General features: G+C 45.5%; 1 protein-coding gene across 1 annotated transcript; it reads right to left on the reverse strand.

Annotated features, from left to right (window-relative positions):
• Positions 1–13984: 13984 nt before the first annotated feature.
• Positions 13985–18346, reverse strand: F4812DRAFT_459287 (uncharacterized protein; the record flags this gene model as incomplete). Its single annotated transcript, XM_047937517.1, has 3 exons — positions 13985–15061; positions 15126–18174; positions 18285–18346. The coding sequence occupies 3 exons, from the start codon at positions 18344–18346 to the stop codon at positions 13985–13987; spliced, it is 4188 nt and encodes a 1395-aa protein (XP_047790318.1).
• Between the last annotated feature and the right edge of the window lie 2969 nt (positions 18347–21315).

Consider the following 21315-nt stretch of genomic DNA (forward strand, 5'->3'; position numbering starts at 1 on the left):
ATTTGTTGTTTTTGCTTTTTAAGAGGTTCGTCGTACAGGAGTTCCGTATAAGTCAAGTAACAGCATTCGTCGTTGTTGTACTCTCAAGGGTAGGTACTGTTTGCATGGCATGCCATCTACTACCCACCTGAAAGGCTTGCCTAAAGGGCAACCTCTAAAGCACACCCTCCCCCCAATCCAGCCAGCCGGGTGGGTAAGACTGCAAGCGCGTCGCAGTTCCCGTTCCCCGGGTGTGGTATATGTGGTGTATGTGGTGTGGTAGTAGCATCCCGACCCTATCAGCGCACAGTGAGCTGTTTTTTTTGCCTGTACGTCCGGTTCGACGCACTAGACGTTGTGTTCCCTAAAGCATCATAGCGTTCCATGCTAGGTACCTACCCTACCAAAGATAGTGTACCTTGTATGCATGGAGCGCAGGTACCCACGATCTAAGATGGCCTAGATTGGTGGCCTCAGAAAAAAAAAAAAAAAAAAAAAAAAAAAAAAAAAAAAAGACACCTGCGAGGCTGGCTGGCTGGCTGGCTGGCTGGCAAGGCAAGGCTACGCTCTATAGGTCGACGTGGGGGCGAAATCGTCAACTACATATTAAGGGATTATTACACGGAATTATACACTTCCTCTTATACAACGTTCCTAGTCGGCCACCAAAGGTCAAGATGCTTCGGCGCGGATGTCCTTAATTTATTTCGCATTAGGAATTCATAATTTAAACAAATTTCACCCCTTGATCGTTGACTTCGGTAGATATAATTAAAATAGACTTGGTAATAGATATATGATTAATCAAACTCCTAAACACCTCCAAGAGGAGAAATAAATATACGCTTATTTTGACGCCATCTTGCCCGGGTATATCGATTATTCCCGCCTCTGCAAATTCTTGTTTTGTTATTAGATAGAACTTGACGCAAATCAATTCGACTCATTATCAAGCATGCATTTGTAGTGGCATGTTTAGAAACTTCTATTTGTATTAGTAACGGCGATGCGGGTGAAATAAGGATGAAATAATAAATAATAGCTTAGAAATCACCCGGACTTGGCTGGATTATTCAGCCTTGAAGATTACATATGCACTACCTATGTATATGCACGCATAGTCGATTTATCCCTAGTCACGAAACATGGATGATTCTAGTATAGTTTTCAGTAAAGTAAGTGTTTATTGAGCCGCCATTTTCCGAAATCGCATTGTATTGCCTAGTCGGTGTATCATCCCTAGGCCTGCCTGTTGTCCCGCCTCTATATCTCGCTGAGAGTTCTAGTCTAAGTAGTGTAAAAAAACGCATTATCGTGACCGGACGATAGCGCCGAGTGCCGTTGCTCGATGACTTTGCGGGAACGAACGACAGAGGTACCAATGGGTTATCGGCTGTCCCATGCAGACCATGAGAACCAATTAGTATCGCTGTCTAGAGCGAAGCCGGTTCGTCCTCCTCGTCCCGCATGCAAGACCTAGCGCAGCTAGTTACAACCTCGTAAGAAAGGAAAAACACTTAGAGATACAAGATGTCTGCTACCCGCGCATAATTAAGCTGTAAGCCGATGTTACAGATATGAACTGCTCAGCAGGACCATGAGATGAAATGAGAAGAGAAGAGAAGAGAAGAGAAGGAAAAAAAAAAAAAACAGAAAGTAGACACAAACCGCCCAAGAAACAAAAACTCAGAGAAAAGAAAAATATATGTGGGTTCAATGAAGAAACCACAAAATCGCTCCCAAGGAAATTCCTGAACCGAATAACTATCCCCAAATGGCGCCTGGTATATCCGGTCCTTTCTTTCATGCGTAAATCCAAATCCAAATCCAAGAAAAAAAATCATTCGAAGGAAAGACGTAATCGATCCGGTTTCCGTTGCGCCACTAAACGTTTCTCATAACATGCGTGCCTTTTGAGCTGCGATGTGACGTGAGCCGTCTGCGTCGGATACCACATTAACCCCGTCTCTTTTGTGTGTCCACTTTAAATCCCAATGCCAGAAATACTCCCTCGCCGACGCTATGCTAAATCAATGGATAGAAAAGAAAAAAGCTGAGGAGCTAAGTGAAAGTGCTGGGGGCGTGACCCGTGAAACCGTGACCGTCGATGACATGCTAAGCAACATCAAGAAGTGTAACTGCCGAGGATGAAGGCAGCCATGAAATAGGCTGCGTTGTCGATCGAGAGTTGAAAGCTACATCGTATCTCGTTCCGTCTCTGCGTCTTCGATAGCTAAATCTGTGCATCATGGCATTCATAGCAATTTTTTTTCTCTTTTTTTTTTTAATGCCGGATCATACGACAGGGTTCCAAAGGACCCAATGGCTTCATCAAAGGGCGGGGGGAGCCGATGTTGACATAACCCGGTCGTGGCCCATAAGCAGCATGGATAACTGCGAGGGTTGACGGGAAAACGACAGGTTTTTAGGTCTGGGTCTGAAGGAGTAAAGGTAGGGAACCCAATCCCAAAATTCGAACATCAACAGCGGCGGGGAATGCCACGCGCAGCAGCCCATTACCGAAGACAATACTCTTCACCGTCGGTGATGGTAGGAACTCTCTCTAGACTGGCTGCTGTAGTACCCCGAGTCAGAGTATGTCTGGTTTCCGGAATACGGATTGCTGCTGGACTGTGCGTGCTTGGAGCAGGCATATCCTACTAGTATCGTCCGGGTTGTGACGTGATGTCCGGACTGGCCATATGCTGCACATCGGTCAACAGCATGTTGATAGTAAAGGCAATGGCACGCGGAGTACCGCTCGACTAGTTGATAACACATTGTGATGGATTTGACGACTTGAAAGTTGAGATGATATTGATGTGGATCAATGGCTCTGAAAAAAACGAGGGCAGGGGAAGCAATTATATATATAATATATATATATATATGAGTTGGCAAGGTAGTCGTGGGCTGTGTAGGTGTATGTTCCTCCTGTGTGTTGGCTTTGATACGAGTACGGATGTCGTGGTCGTTGTTATAAGTGCTGGTTACAAATTCAAGCAAGGGAAGATGAAGATGAAGATGAAGATGAAGATGAAGGTGAAGATGAAGATGAAGGTGAAGGTGAAGATGAAGATGAAGATGAAGTGCAAGTACAAGTCTGAACAGTGGTGATAAAGGAGATAGAAATAAGAACAAGAAGCCGATCTTAAGAAGATACGAAAGGAAAGGACCGGAAGTGAATGTGTCGTCCAGGTGACTATGATGAGTCGACAGGACTTACTACTGCGGCATCAGGGCAAGAAGAGGCATCGTAGCCTTATAGGGCTTTGCAGCCTGGCCAGGTTGCGTTGCGCGTGCCTTAATGGAGGGACCAGGGAGGGACCATGGAGTGACAGGGAAGAAGAAAAAGAGAGAGGCAGTAGTGACGAAAGCTGACTCGAGTGTACCCGTCTCAACTACCTACTAACGTAGCCGGTAACTTTGTATCTTAGCTATGGATCCTCTCCGCTGCATGCAAACTTGACCTGCAGTTCCGCAGGTCCAGCAGAACGTGGACTGGCTGGAGAGATCCATCGATGGGTACCTCTAAGCTAACATAACGTACCTAGGTAAGGAACATAAGGAGAAAGTAAAAAGGCGGCACAGGGGTGTGATGATAGAAAGATGGGGCGGTAGATGCCTTGCCATGATGAGTAAAATGCGCAGCAGTGTTTTTTTTTTCGGGTCAGGTTTTGGGGTTTGTGGTATGCAACTTGTGAGAGGGCGAAGGGCGAGGAAGGGCGAAGAAGGACGAGGGTAAGTTAAAAAAGGTGAAGGTATTAGATCGGAAAAAGAGGAATAAGAATTAAGAATTAAGAATTAAGAACACCTAAGGATAGGAATGTGGGTATACTGCCTAGATACGTAGGTATGTATTGTACATACCTAACCTACACAAGATAGGCACACGCAACATGTAGACATACTAGAAACGAGCTGCCGGACGCACTAGTGTAGAGTACCTAGAAGTACCTTACTTCCTTCCATAGGAGGTACCTAATAGTTAAAAGTATAAATGTTGCATATGTAGCTTGCATCCTATGCCTAATGCACTCTCGTTCTTCGGACAAGTCAGGTGAATGAAAGCGGTAGAGAGTGGAGTTAGTTTTACTGTGCTGTTCTGCTGGTGTCTAAGCTGGAAACAAGGGTAAATAAATCCGCTTAGGTATTATACGGTCAAGTTCAGGTTAGCGGAAAGCGCATTGAAAAAAAGAAAAAAAAAAAGAAACACACAAATGTAGTTGGGAATTGTTGCATCGGCGGTTGTCACATTCGTTTTTGTGCAACGGTAGAATAGGTAGGATAGGAGGTAATGCAGACACTACCTTCGGTAGGTGAATTGAATATTGGGAAGCACAAGAAAAAAAAAAAAGAAAAAGACACAAAAATTTACCATGTTAGAATACCATTTTCACCGGGTCGGATTCAGGTCAAATTATCACAACTGGGAAAATAAAAACAAAATTCAGGGATCGACCTCACAGCTGCCTTGCTCCCTGCGCGGCTGATCTAGGTACCTACCTAGGTACCTGTTAGCACTTAGGATGCCTCTAACCTACCTACCTAGGTACATATGTGTAAGGGCTTCCATATGTAGGTCCATACAGGTACTTGTGTAATGTACTTTTGGTACCTGGTGTACGAATTCCAGGGTGCTGCGCAGCTGCAGACTGTCACGGCAGGGATATCCGTACAATAGTACCTAGCTGGCTGACATGCCGTATTACTGCATGCCGTGGTACATATTTATAGGGTACTTCAAAAGAAGTATATATTATACGATACAATAAGTACACCTATGCCTATGTTAAGTAACAACAGTCATCCTGCTATACATATATCGAAAAGCAGGAAATAATAATAATCATAAAAGCGATACCGCTTACTGGAGATCTCTTCACGCAGTTTTAAAAAGCTGTTCTGCAATAAGAAAATAAAATTAATAATACTGATACTTTTATTGTCATATCTGTAAGTGTTTGGCGTAGCAAGTAAAAAGTATCAGGTCTACTATAAATGTAATAAACCCGGCATTCATATCGCTGCGCCTTTAAACAACAGCCGGCATCGATGGATTCAAAGATACAGATGGATCTGGGTTTCTCATATAGGCGAGGGCTCATTCTCAACATGTTTCAAACGATTTGGGGTCGATTCCGAGGCATCGTGATTACATTTAGGTACTGACAAGTGAATAGGTGACCTACCTATATTAGTAGCCTAGGCGTGCTTGACATGGGTATAAGGGCTATGGTAAGAGAAAGATATATATATAATCGGTAATAATGATAGTTATCGATAGCAACTATAATAATAGCTTGGCTCATTTCTAACAGTTAAATGTCCTAATACCTATATCATCAACTTGTAACACAGTTAGGTAACCAATTTATATGGTGCGTGGTATCAAGCTCCTTTAACTTTACCATAAAAAAAAACTTCAAGATTTAGGTTAAGCTTCTATTTTAGTGCGCACTTATTCAAAGTTTCGCGGGCCGTGCCTAAAGTCTATTAACCTTTTAACGGTCTGGCGTGTCGTGTCGTATCATATGCGTCTCAGGAAATTGAAGAAATAAATAAAGATGACGTCTGGTAATTAGCATGACGAGCTCGGTCTAGCATTAACCATCCACCGACTCGTATTTGGTTGCGAAGTCACGTAATTGTCTACCCTTCCACCACCGGGAGTATCGGCGAGCCACGGTGCTGGATAGCTCGGCTCCTGGATCCTATAAATCATACGCATGTGGTATATTCGTTATACTTAAAAAGTATCGTAGCATTGTTCAATAACGATATTAGACCCGTCGGATAGGTTGGAATCGGCTTTAAGAAGGCTCATGTGCACAGGGTTGTTTCACGGGTTTAATCATCACCGGGTGGCCGGGTCCTTCAGTGCCTATTACCGGTTTACCTCCTACCGTCGATTTAGGTGGTCAGCAGAGAAAGCGTCGTGACGTGCTATGCACCTAGTATCTATTCTGCAAAGCGGCAGTATGCGAAGTAGAGTGCTGAGAAGGAGTTCGTTGGAATCTACATAGTATACGCTTTGGCCCTTTTGGGATCTTGGCCTATAAGAAAAGATATGAAGGAATATACTATGCAAAATACTATTCCTAGGAAACCCCACCGAACGGGTTTGCGTCAGGTACAATACGGTTTATAGTAATTTTTATTTTACTCTTTCCTATTGAAGCCTACTTTGTACTGAACTGAAATATCTATTGGATTAAGTAGTATTGAGTAGTTTTGGAATTGCATGCGACAGCTTCTTTCATGTATGGTACCTGCAGGTATGTGTGGCGATTGGCCATGGTACGGGTTTGTGATTCTATCTGTCATGTAACCCCTGCCTTAAAAGCCTCTAAGTTGTGGCGGGTGAGGTACAAAACTAACTATTATACACAATACACGCGATACCATATCCAAATGCGGAATCGTGAATCTCCTCCAATTCCCGTTATAGGCGAATCTGATCAGTAATATTCTATGATCTATCCATGATAGGTGAAGTCGCCAGGATGATGACGGAATTACTTACCCAGAACCCTGGAAACGTCATACCTACTAGCACTGGTAGCTAGCTAGAGGTACCTTACCTTGTGTTTACCTAGTAGAAACCCCATGCAAAACCGCACAAATGCTTTATAGCTGTATATACCTAGGTACCCGTGCATTAGACATTGGTACAATACCAAGGTACTTACCTAGGTATGATGTTATCTCGTACATTGCTCATTTGTGTTATTATAAGAAACTTGCTACTTTAACTCTGTGCTTGCGCAAACATACCACCTGGTAGGAATAATGAACGTAAAACCTACCTGAAAAAAAAAAAAAAAAAGACCGAAGTTGAACTCACATGGTGCTAACTATCTGAAGCAAGGATTTCGGTATACATACCGAATAGATTTGGAAATATTGAAGCGCTATCAATGTGGCGGAGCGGACTAGCCTATTTTAGTCGCTGGTCCCGCTAAGAGGTACCTAAAGTACTTCCTAGAGATACCTAACCCGCCCGAGGGAGTTCAGGCAGATGCATGTAGGCCTAGTATCTAAGGCTAGGTGCAGTCTTAGGTAACCGTTTTTTGGAATACTGCGTACATGCGTGTAGCGTACCAGTAGTGTACCAGGTAGCATGTTCTTTCCGTGTAGAATTCGTAATAACACCCAATAGGACTTAACCAACTAGGTAAAACCAGGAACTCATCAGCCTCGTTCGTCCCGTTTTTTCCTCCCGCATCATTCAGAAAACACCTGCATCAGTGCATTTTTCTATGCATGTTGTAGATCTACTCTAACGGGCTATCTACCTGCCTACAATACACCAAGCATACCTGTTATACATACATTTTCTGCTCATAAAGATGGTTAATGGTCCAACGTTGAATCTCTATACTTCCCGGCGACCTGATCGACATGGCTGCAACCAATTACACTCTCTGGGGATACCGGGGATCGTCTCAGGTTACTCCAGCCGCAAGATCTAGCCAATACCTACCTCCTATGCAGGTGCCTCATATTCAACCTACATGCTCAACCGTTAGGACTAGACTTCTAGACCCGGGCTGCTAAGCTAACCCAAGACGAATACCTAACCCTTTAGACCTACATATTCGACCCAGGCAGTTCAATCTGTTTCTACTTGGACTATTTCCTACTTTGATTTCGTATTCTGCTCACCGAAACGGTCTAGCCCATCTAAAAGCGCATTAGTCTCGACCTCAGCGCAAGTGTTAGTTGAAGCAATTCTCAAGAGGCGCAGGCGGTTCACCACAAGGTGAGCCATTACGGGTACGGGGTATTGGCTTAAGGCGTTCATCTTCACTAATTTTCTCAGCCAGTAGAAGGGCTACCTGCCTACCTCTAAGGTACTGATGCACAGCATCTCCGCTTGTGTGCAACCTTACAAGATCTCAACCTACCTAGGTAACCTAGGGGACAATGCCTGACCGATCTGTCTCAGATCGTCATCAACCATCCTCTTAGGAATCACCCGGTCGCTTATCTTGGACACTCTAAATTCGACGACTACTGTGGCTGTCAGCCTGTTCCTGAATCTCTCTACCTAATCTAAACCGCGTTGCTGAGCAAGTCCGCCTTGCCTTTATGGGTCTTCCCCCAAGTCTGCATCGTTAGCGCAAATCCGCAGGGGCATTAGAGTCATCAAATGTCATAAGTAAATGACGATTGGTATTCTTCAATTCCTTTCAACGATTGTGGGGGATTCTCACAGTTGTTTCGCAACCCGCCCAATCGCCATCTCTCAGTGTCCCCATTCTTCCCTTACCGCAGTAGGTTCTTTTTCCCTCCCGGCTTGCTTATCCGTACCCGTCCGGCCCATATACATAGTAGAGATGCATGTACTTATGGTACCTGGCTTATTCTATATTACCTATGGTAAGTCTTCTCGTCTCTGCAAGTGTGGCACGCTCGTGACTCCAACTTCCACGACTGCGCCTCAAAAGTGGCTGTCTGATAGGCCATGAACGGCCCCCGACTTTTCACGGCGGATCTCTTCGCAAGGGGGCCTGAGGGGCCCGAGGAATCAAGTCATATGGTCCTTGACTGGGATAGAAGCGGTCCTTACCAAAACTTTGCCTAATGCAAAAACTACGTACTGCTTCGCACCAAGATAAACCCGGCAATTATCCACCAATGCTCCACAAGTTCAGCGGCATCGCCGGCGGAGTCATTGACGAACATCAGATTACTGACACGGCTACTTCGGGAGCTTCTCCCAATATGTTTCGGAACAATTTAGAAAAACCCCAATGGCCAGGCAGCAATATGCATACCGGCGTCACTTAAAATCATGGAATCGGTCATCATCTAGTTACATCATTGCTTACCTGTCCTGTGTTGAATTACGTACGCTTCTCCGACGGTACACGTAGCGTGTCAATACCGGTATCCCGTCTCCGAATGCAAGGAAGTTGACGGAAGTGCCCGCCTCTTACTATTATGAACTCTCTTTTGTTTCGGTCCTCTGCGAAATGTTCAGTATCAGTGCAGCCCTTACAACCAGCAGAACAGTTTTTGCGGTTTGGCTGTGCCTGGATATTCTTGAGAGATATGCCTGTTTCCGGCTAGAATGGATTTCCATATGCTCCATCGTGGGGGCGCCAGCCTGAATCACTTTATACAGAGCTATACAGTATCGGCCGATATCTAAAGGCGGACGGGTATCGTCGCGTCAGATATCCTATTGGCAGTTATACCGATATAAAAGATTCTAGATTCTAGAAGCTTTCAGTATTGACGCTCGGGTAAGCACCCCTACGTTGCTCACCTATGCTTCTTACCATCACCCTAATCGGTCGATCGTGCTGATAGGTAAAAGCAATTTTGATGAAGCTTACCGTACTTTCCGGGATTCATCAGCCGGGCTAGGGTATGACGATTCATGACCCCACTACATACATCTATAGTTAATACCAATCTGAACTTAAGTTTTGGTCTCAGGAGTCAGGACTAGCACTCATCGTCAACCAGCCTCGATCAGCAGAAGGACTATCTTCCATGCACTTGTATAGCCCATTCCTTGACGGGTAGTCCCACGGAAACTCACCGCAAAAATAGATTAGCGAACATCATCTCATCTACTTATTATCATGACTGGATACGACCGTCGATGTCCGTCAGAAGAGTCATCTTCAATCAAACCAGTCGGTGGGTCCGCTGGCGTGCTGGATCTGACTGGTCAATAGATCAGAAATAATTGCATCTTACAATGACATGTTACCGAATATTGGCTAGACTGATTTTTCTATGTTCGACCTATTTTAGGGCTATCCATATGAAGGTATTGGTAGAAAGGCGGCTCGGCCTTGGTTACCTCAAGACTCGAGTTCTAGACGCTGATCACAATCTCTTAGCATTTGGAAGCAGACCGACTTATGTCTCTACCTATGCTATAATTAATGCATATGTCACCGAGAGCAATATATCTAACCACAACATACCGTGGGCCTATCAATCGCAATTCAAAACATACCTATGACGATTTAGCGATGTCTACCTAATTCTTCGTCTTTAGGTGCTCACTTCTATCATGCTAAGCCTCCTTCACGAAAGGATCCTTTCAAACTGGGCGAGGGGGCAGTATTCAACCCCCCTTTAAGATATGCAGCAGGTTGCAAATTCTAGACATACGACAATGTGTAGTATTTTCGTACGTTCTCAATCACGGTATAGAGCAAGGTGAAGTAGCCTCGTATAATGCTACACTGTGGTTGGTGATAGACCGACAAGTCAGCCTTGTTAGAAGTAGCCTCGCCGAGCCTCAATGCCGATCAGGTGCGGGCTTCTTATTTCGGCCGTAGTCCGACGGAACACGGAGCCGAACGGCGAAGTTAACGTTCGGGCGACCCATAGCGGATCTGAGCCTCCCCTTGTTAATATACAGTTCAGCCACACCATCTTGCAGATGCAGGCGCTGTAGGGTACTGCAATATACTTACGCAGCCCTACGCATCCCACGTTCTTGCGTCTACAGCGCCAGCATGTACTACTACTTGGAAGCACGACGCAACACTATGCAAGCCAAAGATGTTGTGCTAATAACTGCATTGCAACTGCCTGCTAGACGGTGCGACAAATGGCATTTACCAAACGAACAATATTGGCGGGAATGCCGAAGGAATACACCGAGGAGGCGTTCCCCCCTCATGTCCGATGGCGGCAAAGGACGCAGCACCATTTACACCATCACTTACAAATTGCCGAGGTAGGATCAAAATCCAAAATCGGGCTGCTACGAAAACCCGCACAGCCAATGATTACGTTCCGTTAAATCACCTCGTAATGAGCCAACTTGAAGAATCCGTTTTCCAAGTGCGTTTGTCAATAATTGAGGGCACATCATAAGTCTTACGAGGAGCTATTCAAAGGTACTGGATAGGCATCGAGGTCATGTCTCTTTGACAAAGAACCTAATACACTTTCAGGAGGCCCAAATACTACTAACAATTTTAGGATTCTGTATACCACACTGCCCATCTCTGTACAGAGAACGCTCAGTCCTAGGCTCATGAATACTATACGAGTTTATACACATATATAACGCATATACCCTCCCCCCCTTTTTTTTCCCTCTTTGAGCGAGAGCGAGAGACTTCATTTGCTCCTCTTTTCTATTCTCACCGGGTCTAATGGCCTACATAACAAGTAGATAACAACAAGCATAGTATAGAAACAGGAGAGGAAAGGAGCCCCGAATGCATAAGAAACGCCTCCTGAGTGTATCACAAAATACCTATAGACCTATAGGCTACCTACCTAGGTACCTACTTGGTACCTAACCGGGTAAGGTACCTCTTACAGGAAAGAAGCTCGGTGATGTTAAATTTAATAGGTAGAACCGAAGCATGTAATGAACGAAAACAAGCAAGCTGAAATTTGGCACAACAACGAAAAAGCTACCTACCTAACTTAACCTGAACTACAATAAGTGGCGAGAACATAACCTAGGTAGGTACCTAAGGTAGGCACTTCGGAAATTTGATAAATTTGGGGCATCCGAGTCCGACAGCGCCGCCGTGCCGTTGATGTCGGGCCTAGCTATCCTAATTTACCCATAGGTTGCCATCGAATGCAGGCTGTGGGGTAAAATGTACCCAGACCTAACGGTTCAGAGCGGCCACAAAGATGGACCTGGCTACGCAGAGGAGGCCGCTCGCGATACCGAATGCCCGCGTCGCACGGACAGATAGGCGCGGCCACGGAAGCAACATATACATACCTGCATATAGGGTATAACAAAAAGAGGGAGTGAGGCCGAGAATTTGCCCACCTGAATCATTCCAAATTCATCTACAACATATACACGCACGGATATGCATAGGTTTCTTCTCCTATATGACGGCATGACAGAATGACAAAAAGAAAAAAAAAAACCCACATCAAATTCTGCCGAGCTGAGTGGCGTCCGGACACAACGACAATGATATTCGGCGTATACACGGGTATGCATGTAACGTGCCCATTCCAAATCTTCCGCTACCACCACCACTACCATCACGATTACCGCCGACCTGGATACCGACATAGCCCCTCGGAGAGCTGGATGAGAATATAACTACCAGGGTAGTAGCTAGATATAATTATGCATTATATGTTAGTATCTAATGTAATATCCAGCTAAATACTTCTTAAGGTACTTAGGCAAGTAAGCGTATTAATTAATACTTTAGTCAATATTATATACCTCTCCCCTCCCTTTTTCAGCACCGCACTCCCGCCGGTTTCGTCTCCGGCTCAAAAAAAAAAAGTTGCATTAGGTACCTCCTACATAAGGTATACATAGATAGGGCTGATACTACCGTAGCAACCAAAACCTCGGCTCGGCTGCTTACCTACATCGTCTAGAACTCGTATCCCGTTCTCCTGCTCACGTGGGCGGGATGATTGATTGATTGAATGGAGGTGGCTGTTTAGGTTAGGTACTAAAGGTAGATGTATGTACCTAATGTATGTACGTTATTATGTACTTTGCCGTTTAGCTGTGGCTTATAATACATATATTACATTACCTACATTACATTGCATTACATCTCCAGGTTGGACGTACCTTAGATCAGGCACGTTACCTCTCTGTGCATTTTGGCGAATAGGAAGAGAAGCTACACAGAGATACAGAGAAAGGGGTGTGTATATGTGGTGGGGGTGGGTGTGCGACGGGATATATGTATATACCGACCTACATACCAGGTACCTATCCCATCCTATCCCATCTTATAGTATTGTAACTATTGTACAGTACAATAAGGTAGATGCCTACCTAAGGTTAGCAGGCAGGTAGGTAGCTACCTAAATCTAAGCTAAGCTTTGTACGATATACAATACGATACAATGCAATGCAATGCTGGGCGATGAGGTGAGATTCTCGAAACGACGACAAACTTCTTCTTTGCTGCTGACTTGTGCTTAACTAAGTCATAATCTGTCCCCAACCCATCTCCCCGCTTCGTATATCTACCTCCTAAAGATAACTACCTAAGGTAGCTACCTAAAGTGGCTTTGCAGACGGGAATCATCAGTAAGTAGGTAGGCACCTAAAGGCGGGTAGCATATAACGTTACCTGGTAAATAAGCTAAGCCAGGCCGAATTACTAGGCCGGTAAGGTAAAGTAAGGTTAGGTAAGGACTTATACGAGGTTCGCCGAGATGACTACGTAAGACCCCCCTATTTCACGAAGAAGAGTCACGTATTTCCAAGAGATCAATCCAAGTAGGCTTTGATACGTTTTTTGATATGTAGCAAGGAGGCCAGGCCAGGTCAGGCTACCTAAGGTATCCGATATCCTCTCTCTCCCTCCTTCGTATCTTCATCTGCGCCTATTTACCCCTTTTCCATGTCATTTGAATTTTCATTTGCGTTCGTCTCAATGACGGAAAACGCCTCTCCCCCCTCCCCCCCTTTTTTTTCTGTCTTCTAAACATCCACTTCAAAGGTGCGCCGTTGGAGGGAACTCCAAGCCGAGCTCACCCCCTTTATCTGCATTTACGGCTTGGACCTTTGTCATTATAATTTAGTATAGTACATTCATTTAAAGGAAAGGAGAATAAAAAAAAAAGAGATAAATAAAATAATGGGTAATTATGTTCATGTCCCTTAAACTCAAGGCTATGCTCCGTCCACGTTTAACTCATGCACGAGAGGCCAATGCTTGAAGCATTATGTAGGTAGGTAGTTGTATATTCACTTGTCATCGGGATTGAATGCGGTGGGCAAACACACGACGACATTATCGATGTATATAGCAGCGAAGTGACATCAGAAAGGAACTAATAGTAGCCATGGATAGCTATTTAGTTTCGAAATGGTAGCTATACTCGATTTTCGGTATTCGTGGTCTCAAAAAATGTGCAATACATCACGCCGCCATCCGAGGCAAACGTATAAACAGGAGAGCTGATCTGACGTTGTAGTGCCAATGGAAATAAATGCCTAATTAATCTCATAAAAACGTGCCATGACACTCAATGTCAAGCCCCCAATGTGTGAATATTTACTCATTCAAGCTCGTCGACTCATAGCAACATTAGCCCCCGCGGAGGCCAGATCTTGTTTGCCGCTAACAGTTCGGCCGGCCACACGGGGAAGGTTGCTGTTGCCTACAGTTGTAGCTGTTCCCGCACTGGCCCTTTTTGTACCGGACGTCAGTCCGGCAAAAGCAGATGTCCGTCTCGCTGCCACGCCTGGCTTTAAAGGACTGGCATTACTCGCTTCTCTGGGCCGTAGCGTCGGTCCACTCTTACCGGGTCCCGGAGGCTCAGGTAGGGGTCGCGGCGTTGAAATAGTATTATGACGCTTGACCGGGGATGACTCACGTGTTCTTGGTACGGGAACCGACGTCTTCTGACCGGTGATGAACTCGTGACGTATGGCGTCTTCAGGCTTAAGACGGCGGTCCGGGTCCCATCGTAAGCACCGGGCAAGGAAGTCCAGGAATGGCTCGTCATCACACTTAATGGCCTGTTGAAGTGTCTTGGACGACGGACGGCGTCTCCTACCCTTTGAAGATACGGTCAAGCGCGGCTTGCCCATCGAATCAAAGAAAAGCTTCTTCCTCGTACTCTTTTCAATGAGATGCTTCTCCGGTGGTCCAAATACTTCCATAATACAAGCAAGCTGCTCTTGCTCATTCTCGCCAGGGAAAATAGGGACACCGGTGTACAGCTCGGCAAGAATACAACCCAAACTCCACATGTCAATTGGTAAGCCGTATGTCATCCCCAGAATAACTTCAGGCGATCGATAAAATCGGGACTGGATGTATGTATAAACCTTTTCGTTCTCGAAACAACTGGAACCGAAATCGATAACCTTGATTTCGGAATGCATAGGATGCCGAAGTAAAATATTTTCCGGCTTAAGATCACAATGAATCACCTTGTGTTGTTTAAGTAGGTTGAGCGAGCTCAACATCTGTTTGGTGAATCGTCTAATCAGTTTCAGAGAAAACCCGCGGAATGCGTTGGATTTGATGAATTCGTAGAGGTTCATATCGAGAAGTTCGGTCGAAATGCAGAGATGTCCGCGGAAATAGAAGCTGTGAGTGAAGTTGACCATGCTATGCCTATTTTGAGGATCCTGAAAGAAAGAAAAAATCTGTCAGTAAAATGTCAAAGTCAGATAGATAATATTGGCAACTTACCCATTCACGAAGCTTTTGCAAAATATTGACTTCGACAAGAGCCTGTTGATGGAACCTCTTCTTGTTGCGGATGATCTTCACTGCAACAAGCACGCCGGTTTTGTGATCGATACACCTCACTACTTGACCAAAACTACCCTTCCCAAGAACATCGACAATCTCGTAACGGTACGCAAGGTGATCGCCTATGACAATCGAGTAGTCTCCGCGCTCGTCGTCATAACCAAAGTTGGGTAATTTTGAGTTCAAATCGCCGACAACCTTACTAGCATTTTGAGTGCCACAGAAATAGACATCGTTATAGTCGACAATCTCGCCCCTCTCGTAAATATTTAGCATGGCTATCCGGATTGCCTCGTGAGGACCAACGCGTTCCTTTGGCGTCGCTCTCTTGCGGAGAGCATCCAGCGTCCGAGCCGCCATTTCCGTCTCCTTCCTCCTCAATGCCATTTTCCTCATCTCATCCTCGGCAATCATATCATCCTTATCCAATTCCGCGGTATAAGAATCACGGCGTTTAATTGATGCAGTCGATGGCCTCGGACGCAGTATCTTCTGCATGGGCACATTCCGAGATTGTGACGAGGCCTCGACCATTGAACTGTTACCCACATCCTCCTTCGAGCTCGTCCAAGCATCATTACGATTCTTCTGTGTAAACGTGGTATTAAGACTGGATGCGGAGCTCTTTCTGCGTCTGGACTCCAAATACGATCCCGATGGTTTCGTGGTGTGGCTTGGACTAGAAGCCTTCGCCGCGCTTATATTCATGGACGCTGAAATCGGCAATCGCGGAGGTGGCATGCTATCCTGTCGAGCATGCTTTTCGGAGTTCTTATCAAGAGATGCGGAAGACGCATGGTGACTGCTCTTCGAACTGCTCCTCTTCCAAGACAAGCTTAATTTCCTCCTCAAATTACTCATAGAAGATGGAGTTGGGGGCTCCTCCGGGCTATTTTCAGCAGGAGATTTGTTTCCTGCCTTACCCGACTTCTGCGCGCGTGGGCCAGATGGCTTCTGAGGTGGCCTAGTTTCCACAGCGGTGTCAATAGCAATTTGCTGCGTTATGTCTCCAACCGTCTTGGATTTTGTTAGTCTACTTCCAAATATGCTGTCCTTTTTGGGAGCAGGTGTCGACAGGAATGGCGAAGCAGAGACTTTGTGAATTTGCTTCTTAGCTAATGAGTCAAGCGGCGATTCAGACAAACTTCCCCCGGTCGGACTTTCCACCCGACTATGGTGAATAGAACTACTACTCCGTGGCATTGTTTTATTGGGATCTTTATCCGTACGTCTAGAGAAGAATGTGCTCCTAGAAGCCGTCATCGGCGTGCTTGGCGTCTTAGGAATCATCCGCGAGAGTGGAGGACTGCATTTGCCATCATCTTCGCTTTGGCTTTGCAAAGCTGTAATCTTTGCTTCGTTAATACTCAATGGACCGAGAGTGAGCGGCGGAAGTCGTAATGGCTGTAGACTCTTTTTCGATTGACTTATGCCAATCTTCTGCTCAACATCCGGGCCAGCGAGAGTCTTCCGCGGCGCGTGCTTTCGAGTAGTGGGTTTACGTTGATACTTATTCGTTGGTTCCTGCGACGGCGTACCAGAGGGAGTTCCCGTAGAAGTGCTGTGCACACTACTCGAATCTAACGTATACGTCGATTTTCTTTTCTCGAGGAAAGATATTTCCGCCGGGGAGTCCTTGGGCGATTCGTAAACCTTAGGAATTGCAGGCACAGGCGGTACGTCTTCTTCATCTTCCCCTGTCGGAGGGTTATGTACGTTTAGCGTTTTGGGAGCGGGCAATCTCGATGCTGGACCACCTTGCGGGATAGTCCGCTGAATGGAACCAGTCGATGTTCGGTGGGTATTGAAACTGTTTGCCGAGGCAACTGATAATCCTGAGCTGTAGGATTTTCTATTCGTAAGTTCTGGAGTTGTTCTTAAAGACGAAGGTGTGGTAGATGTCTTTCGAGGAATCATGGAAGGAGAGCGTGAGTTAGGGCGAACTTCGATAGGCGGCGGGGGGGCGTTGGTAATTTGTGGTACGTTCTGCCCAGGATGGATTGACATGCGCTTCATTCGTTGCGCATCAGTCGGTGAGATTGTTCTGGCACCTAGACCGGTCGCATGAGAACCATGTGTTCCGGGCATTATAGACATTCTTCTCGCAGAACTAGGCGTAGAACCTTTACCAGCAGCTCTTGGGGATCTGGAAAATGCAGCCGAGATACGGTTCTGATCCGGGGCAAGATTATTGCTGGTACTGGTAGCTCCAGAGAGGTTGGCTGATATTCTTGGTGCAGGTTGTACTGAACGAGCCTTCGTGGCTCGCGCGTTTGCATACGTTCTTGACCCATCACCAGGCTGTCCCGAGGAAATGTCAATCGATGTCCGAGCTGAACCCACTATAGCTCTCTCCGATCCATCTGATATTAAACTCGGTCTTCTTTTCTGCACTCTAGCCCCAAAATCAGTCTCGACAACGCTAGGACCAATCGACTTTCTCGGCTGCTTTGCAAGGTTACTGCTAGAAACCGGTGGGTAATGATTCTGGCGTCTATTTCTCATCGCAGCAGGCGCAACCGGCGCATCGGCAATGTTGGAAGACATGGACGCTATAGAGCCGCTGCTAACCTGGCGATTTGCCGTGCTGGGCCTTCTAAGTATCGAACCAGATCTTCCCGGTCTGGTGGCTGCATTAGGAGTGGGGTTTGGCTGAGCTCCTGTACGGGTCGTTGCGCCATTTAGGCTAGTACCCGAAGACTGCCTGACCATCCTGTCTGATGATTGTTCGTCGAGAATGCTTCCTTGACCGGATGGCGAAGGAAATTGTGTCAGTCTTAGATCGTTGGTGGCTGACTCGAGGCTACTCTGGAGATCATCGAAACTGACGGAGGGTAGAAATTCGAAAGAGCCTGTGGTGCTGTCTCCTACATCGCCCGAATCCCCATTCCGACCAAAGGAGAAGAGTGAATGATTATTAGACGACGATGCGTGAAGCATTGGCTCGTTATCGATTCTGTTAATCGGGTTGACGTTCTCCTTGGCCCTGAAAAGAAACAAGCCAGGTTAGTAAATATTACATAGTCAAGCAGCGACGCGGTGTTCCATTTTCGTGTTGCAACATATAAAAACGCGAAATAAGTGGGAAAAACACACGATCGAGTCGGGGACTGCGAAGCTGGTCTCGGGCCAGCAGGAGCCTTATGGTCCCTAATCATAAGGAGTAAGACAATCGAGTATAGAAACGAGAATTAGTGGTCGTAGGAATAAATCTATGTAATCGACAAGTTCAACGAAGGTCGCGACCGACAAGTGTCCGCTAAGGTCTCTAAGCGGCCAAGGCAAAAGCGGGTAAGAATTCCCCTAATTCGACCCAGATCTGAACCTGGAGGCTCGCGATCAAATCTCAGTCCGGCTAAGGGACCTGAGGGCGGCAATACTGCTACCGCATTCCGGGGATGCAAAAAAAAGACAAAATTAAAAAGTAGACGAGACGACAAAACCGTCGCCGATGCAAAAGGAAGGGAAAAAGAGAAGAAAAAAACAAACGGAATATACGATGTGCTGGTATCGTTGCGGTTTGACCGACTGTGGCTACTATCAAATGGAATTAGGTTCACGAAAAAAGGGTTGGTGGATTTGTTTTCATTAAGGGAAAGAAAATAAGAGGTCGAATGGGCCTGATCCACAGCTTTTTCCCGTACCGGTCAAGTGAGTTTTTTTTAGTTACCTCCAAACTTATCCCATGTATCAGGCTCATTTAGTTAGGTTAGGTAGGTACAATTTAGTACTTACCTGTAATTTAGTGCACAATTGTCATAAGGAAGGCACAAGTCCCAACCCTCACGCAGGTTCATCCAAGCAGAGATGTTCCCCATTAAGGTTGGCCCGTTAAGGTTGGCCTGTCTGCCTGTCAGGGACTGGTCAAGGCCACAGACCACAGACCACAAGCCACTGATTAAACGTACATAAGGTACAATCATACATATGTACCTGGTACCTAAGGTACGTATCACAGTAAATGCGACTTCAACCCACTTTTTGTTAGCCATACGTAGGTACCGTACCGTAAGGTTTAGCTGACCTGCTGGACCTGACAGACACTTGGCGGGACAAGCCCAACACATGTCAATCAATATCGGGATGCTTTTTGGGGGCATGACACTCCGTACAAAACCCCTTAATACTAGACGTCTGTCATTATTTGAACATGACAACCCATCTCATAGTCCTTGTATTCAATATATGATATAATTACAACCTCATGCAGATGCACATATGTGTCAGCCGTATTACAAGCTTACGCATGGTATTTTAATATACATATTTTTTTTATTACCGAACTCAAAGAAGGAAAATACAGTTTCATTGTGTACCTACGTAGCTACCTAAGGTTAGGTAGTTATTCAATTTGGTGTTCGTTGGATCGGTATTCATTGCATCTGATTTTCGAAGAGATCTTTTTACGTGTAATGTTAAGACTCGTTATTAAATGCAAGAGCACCGAAACAGAAGGAGAAGAAGAACATGAAGAAGGGTGGGAATAATAATAAGGAGACCAGTGGGTGTATCAAGAGAAAACGTTGAAGATCAAATAACTAGGTACCTAACATAACCTAAACTAATATGTACGGAGAAGTCCACTAGTATCACAAGCCCGGAGATTTATTTCTTCTCTTCCTATTTGATGAGAGATCTGCGGGGGACCTGAAAACCGTTGTCTTGGATATTTCTATTTCTCGGTATTGTCTTGCCATCTGCCATGACACTAATGGGTTGTCATTATCTCTAGCAAGTTTCGTCTAATTTTTGTAATTTTCTAGGATTGTTAACCGTATCAAGTTACCAAACCGAGATCATCTGGTTGCCGGGTTAATGGAGATTGATGATGAGGGTAGTGACACCCATCCTGCTTTGTTCGTTTCTATTTAACAGGGTTGGATCGAATCTGGCACTGGTGTCTGTGTTGCAGCTCAGTTTTTTTTTTGTTCTCTTCTTCTGGGTAAACAAGCAAAGCATGGTCAAGGTATCAAGGTATCGGGTATGGTAACCTCCAAATATCCAAAGATCCAGTTTTACTCCAGTTTGTCCTGGTCCTGCAAATAGGTACTAATACTACCCCAGGCAATATCATCGCAAACGGTGTCAACACCCGTGTGTTTTCATCTAACGCCGTATATTTCATTTGCCCAGTAACATACACTAACAAAGCTAGCAGACTAACGAGGCCAGCAGAAATGAAACATTTCGGCGTTACCGCAATGTACCTAAGATAAGACGTATACTAGAAAATATTTACAACCCTCTCATCGTCAACAAGCGTAAGGTAACATAACATATAGGTATACCGAAGATTTAAAAAAGTATATGTAGCCCCCCTAACCTACATTAGGTACATATATCAAAGCAGCTCACCGTCCACTTTTATGCTACAGAATTACTACGTACTTACGGCTTACGGATCCGTATCTTAGCCGTTAGCCGGTTCCTCGCCTTGAAGAACACCTTTGTTGATGCAGCTAGCCCTTAAGGTCTTAGACGGACGGTCAGCCACTTCCTGCACCTGCATGAACACGTTCCGTGGGGCCTTTTTTCTCAGCCTATGAGAAACGCGCTTAAGGACCCTCTCCTTTTCTTCTTTAAATCAGGAACGAAAGAGAAAAAAAGAAGGGATCTGTCCAATCGCGCCCAAAGCGGAATTGAGCTCACAGCATTGGCTGCAACAAAGGGGGTTTATTTAGCACTAGCTCCCAGAGCTCTAATCCTTTAAAGAAGCTTTTTTTTTCGTCTTTCCTTTAAAGCCCTAATCCCATCTAACGCGTTAGATAAGACGAAATAACTCTACGCGCTTTTCGCGATTAAAACGTGTACCTTATACCTAGGTAGGTTAGGTAGGTACCTAAGCATTTACAACCGCGAGACAGATACACGTCACTTTCATGATGTTTTCATCTCTATGGAAACACACGTAAAGCTGAAAAGTCTACTGTTGTGATCCAAATTAAACCCAACTTCCGGGTTTTCGATAACCCCCCCCCCCCCCCACTGCACTTATCCTTAAATCCTTCATCTGCCTATGATCTAGGTATTCCGTACACCCTGTCGGCTTGCATCCCATTTGAACTTGGGTATCAGCCACCAAATTTAAATGCCTTAGGAAACGGCGGGGAGCGGCGCGGACCAGCGC

This window comes from Daldinia caldariorum (assembly GCF_022478825.1).
Source record: "Daldinia caldariorum strain CBS 122874 unplaced genomic scaffold F4812scaffold_8, whole genome shotgun sequence".
Taxonomy (NCBI): domain Eukaryota; kingdom Fungi; phylum Ascomycota; class Sordariomycetes; order Xylariales; family Hypoxylaceae; genus Daldinia; species Daldinia caldariorum.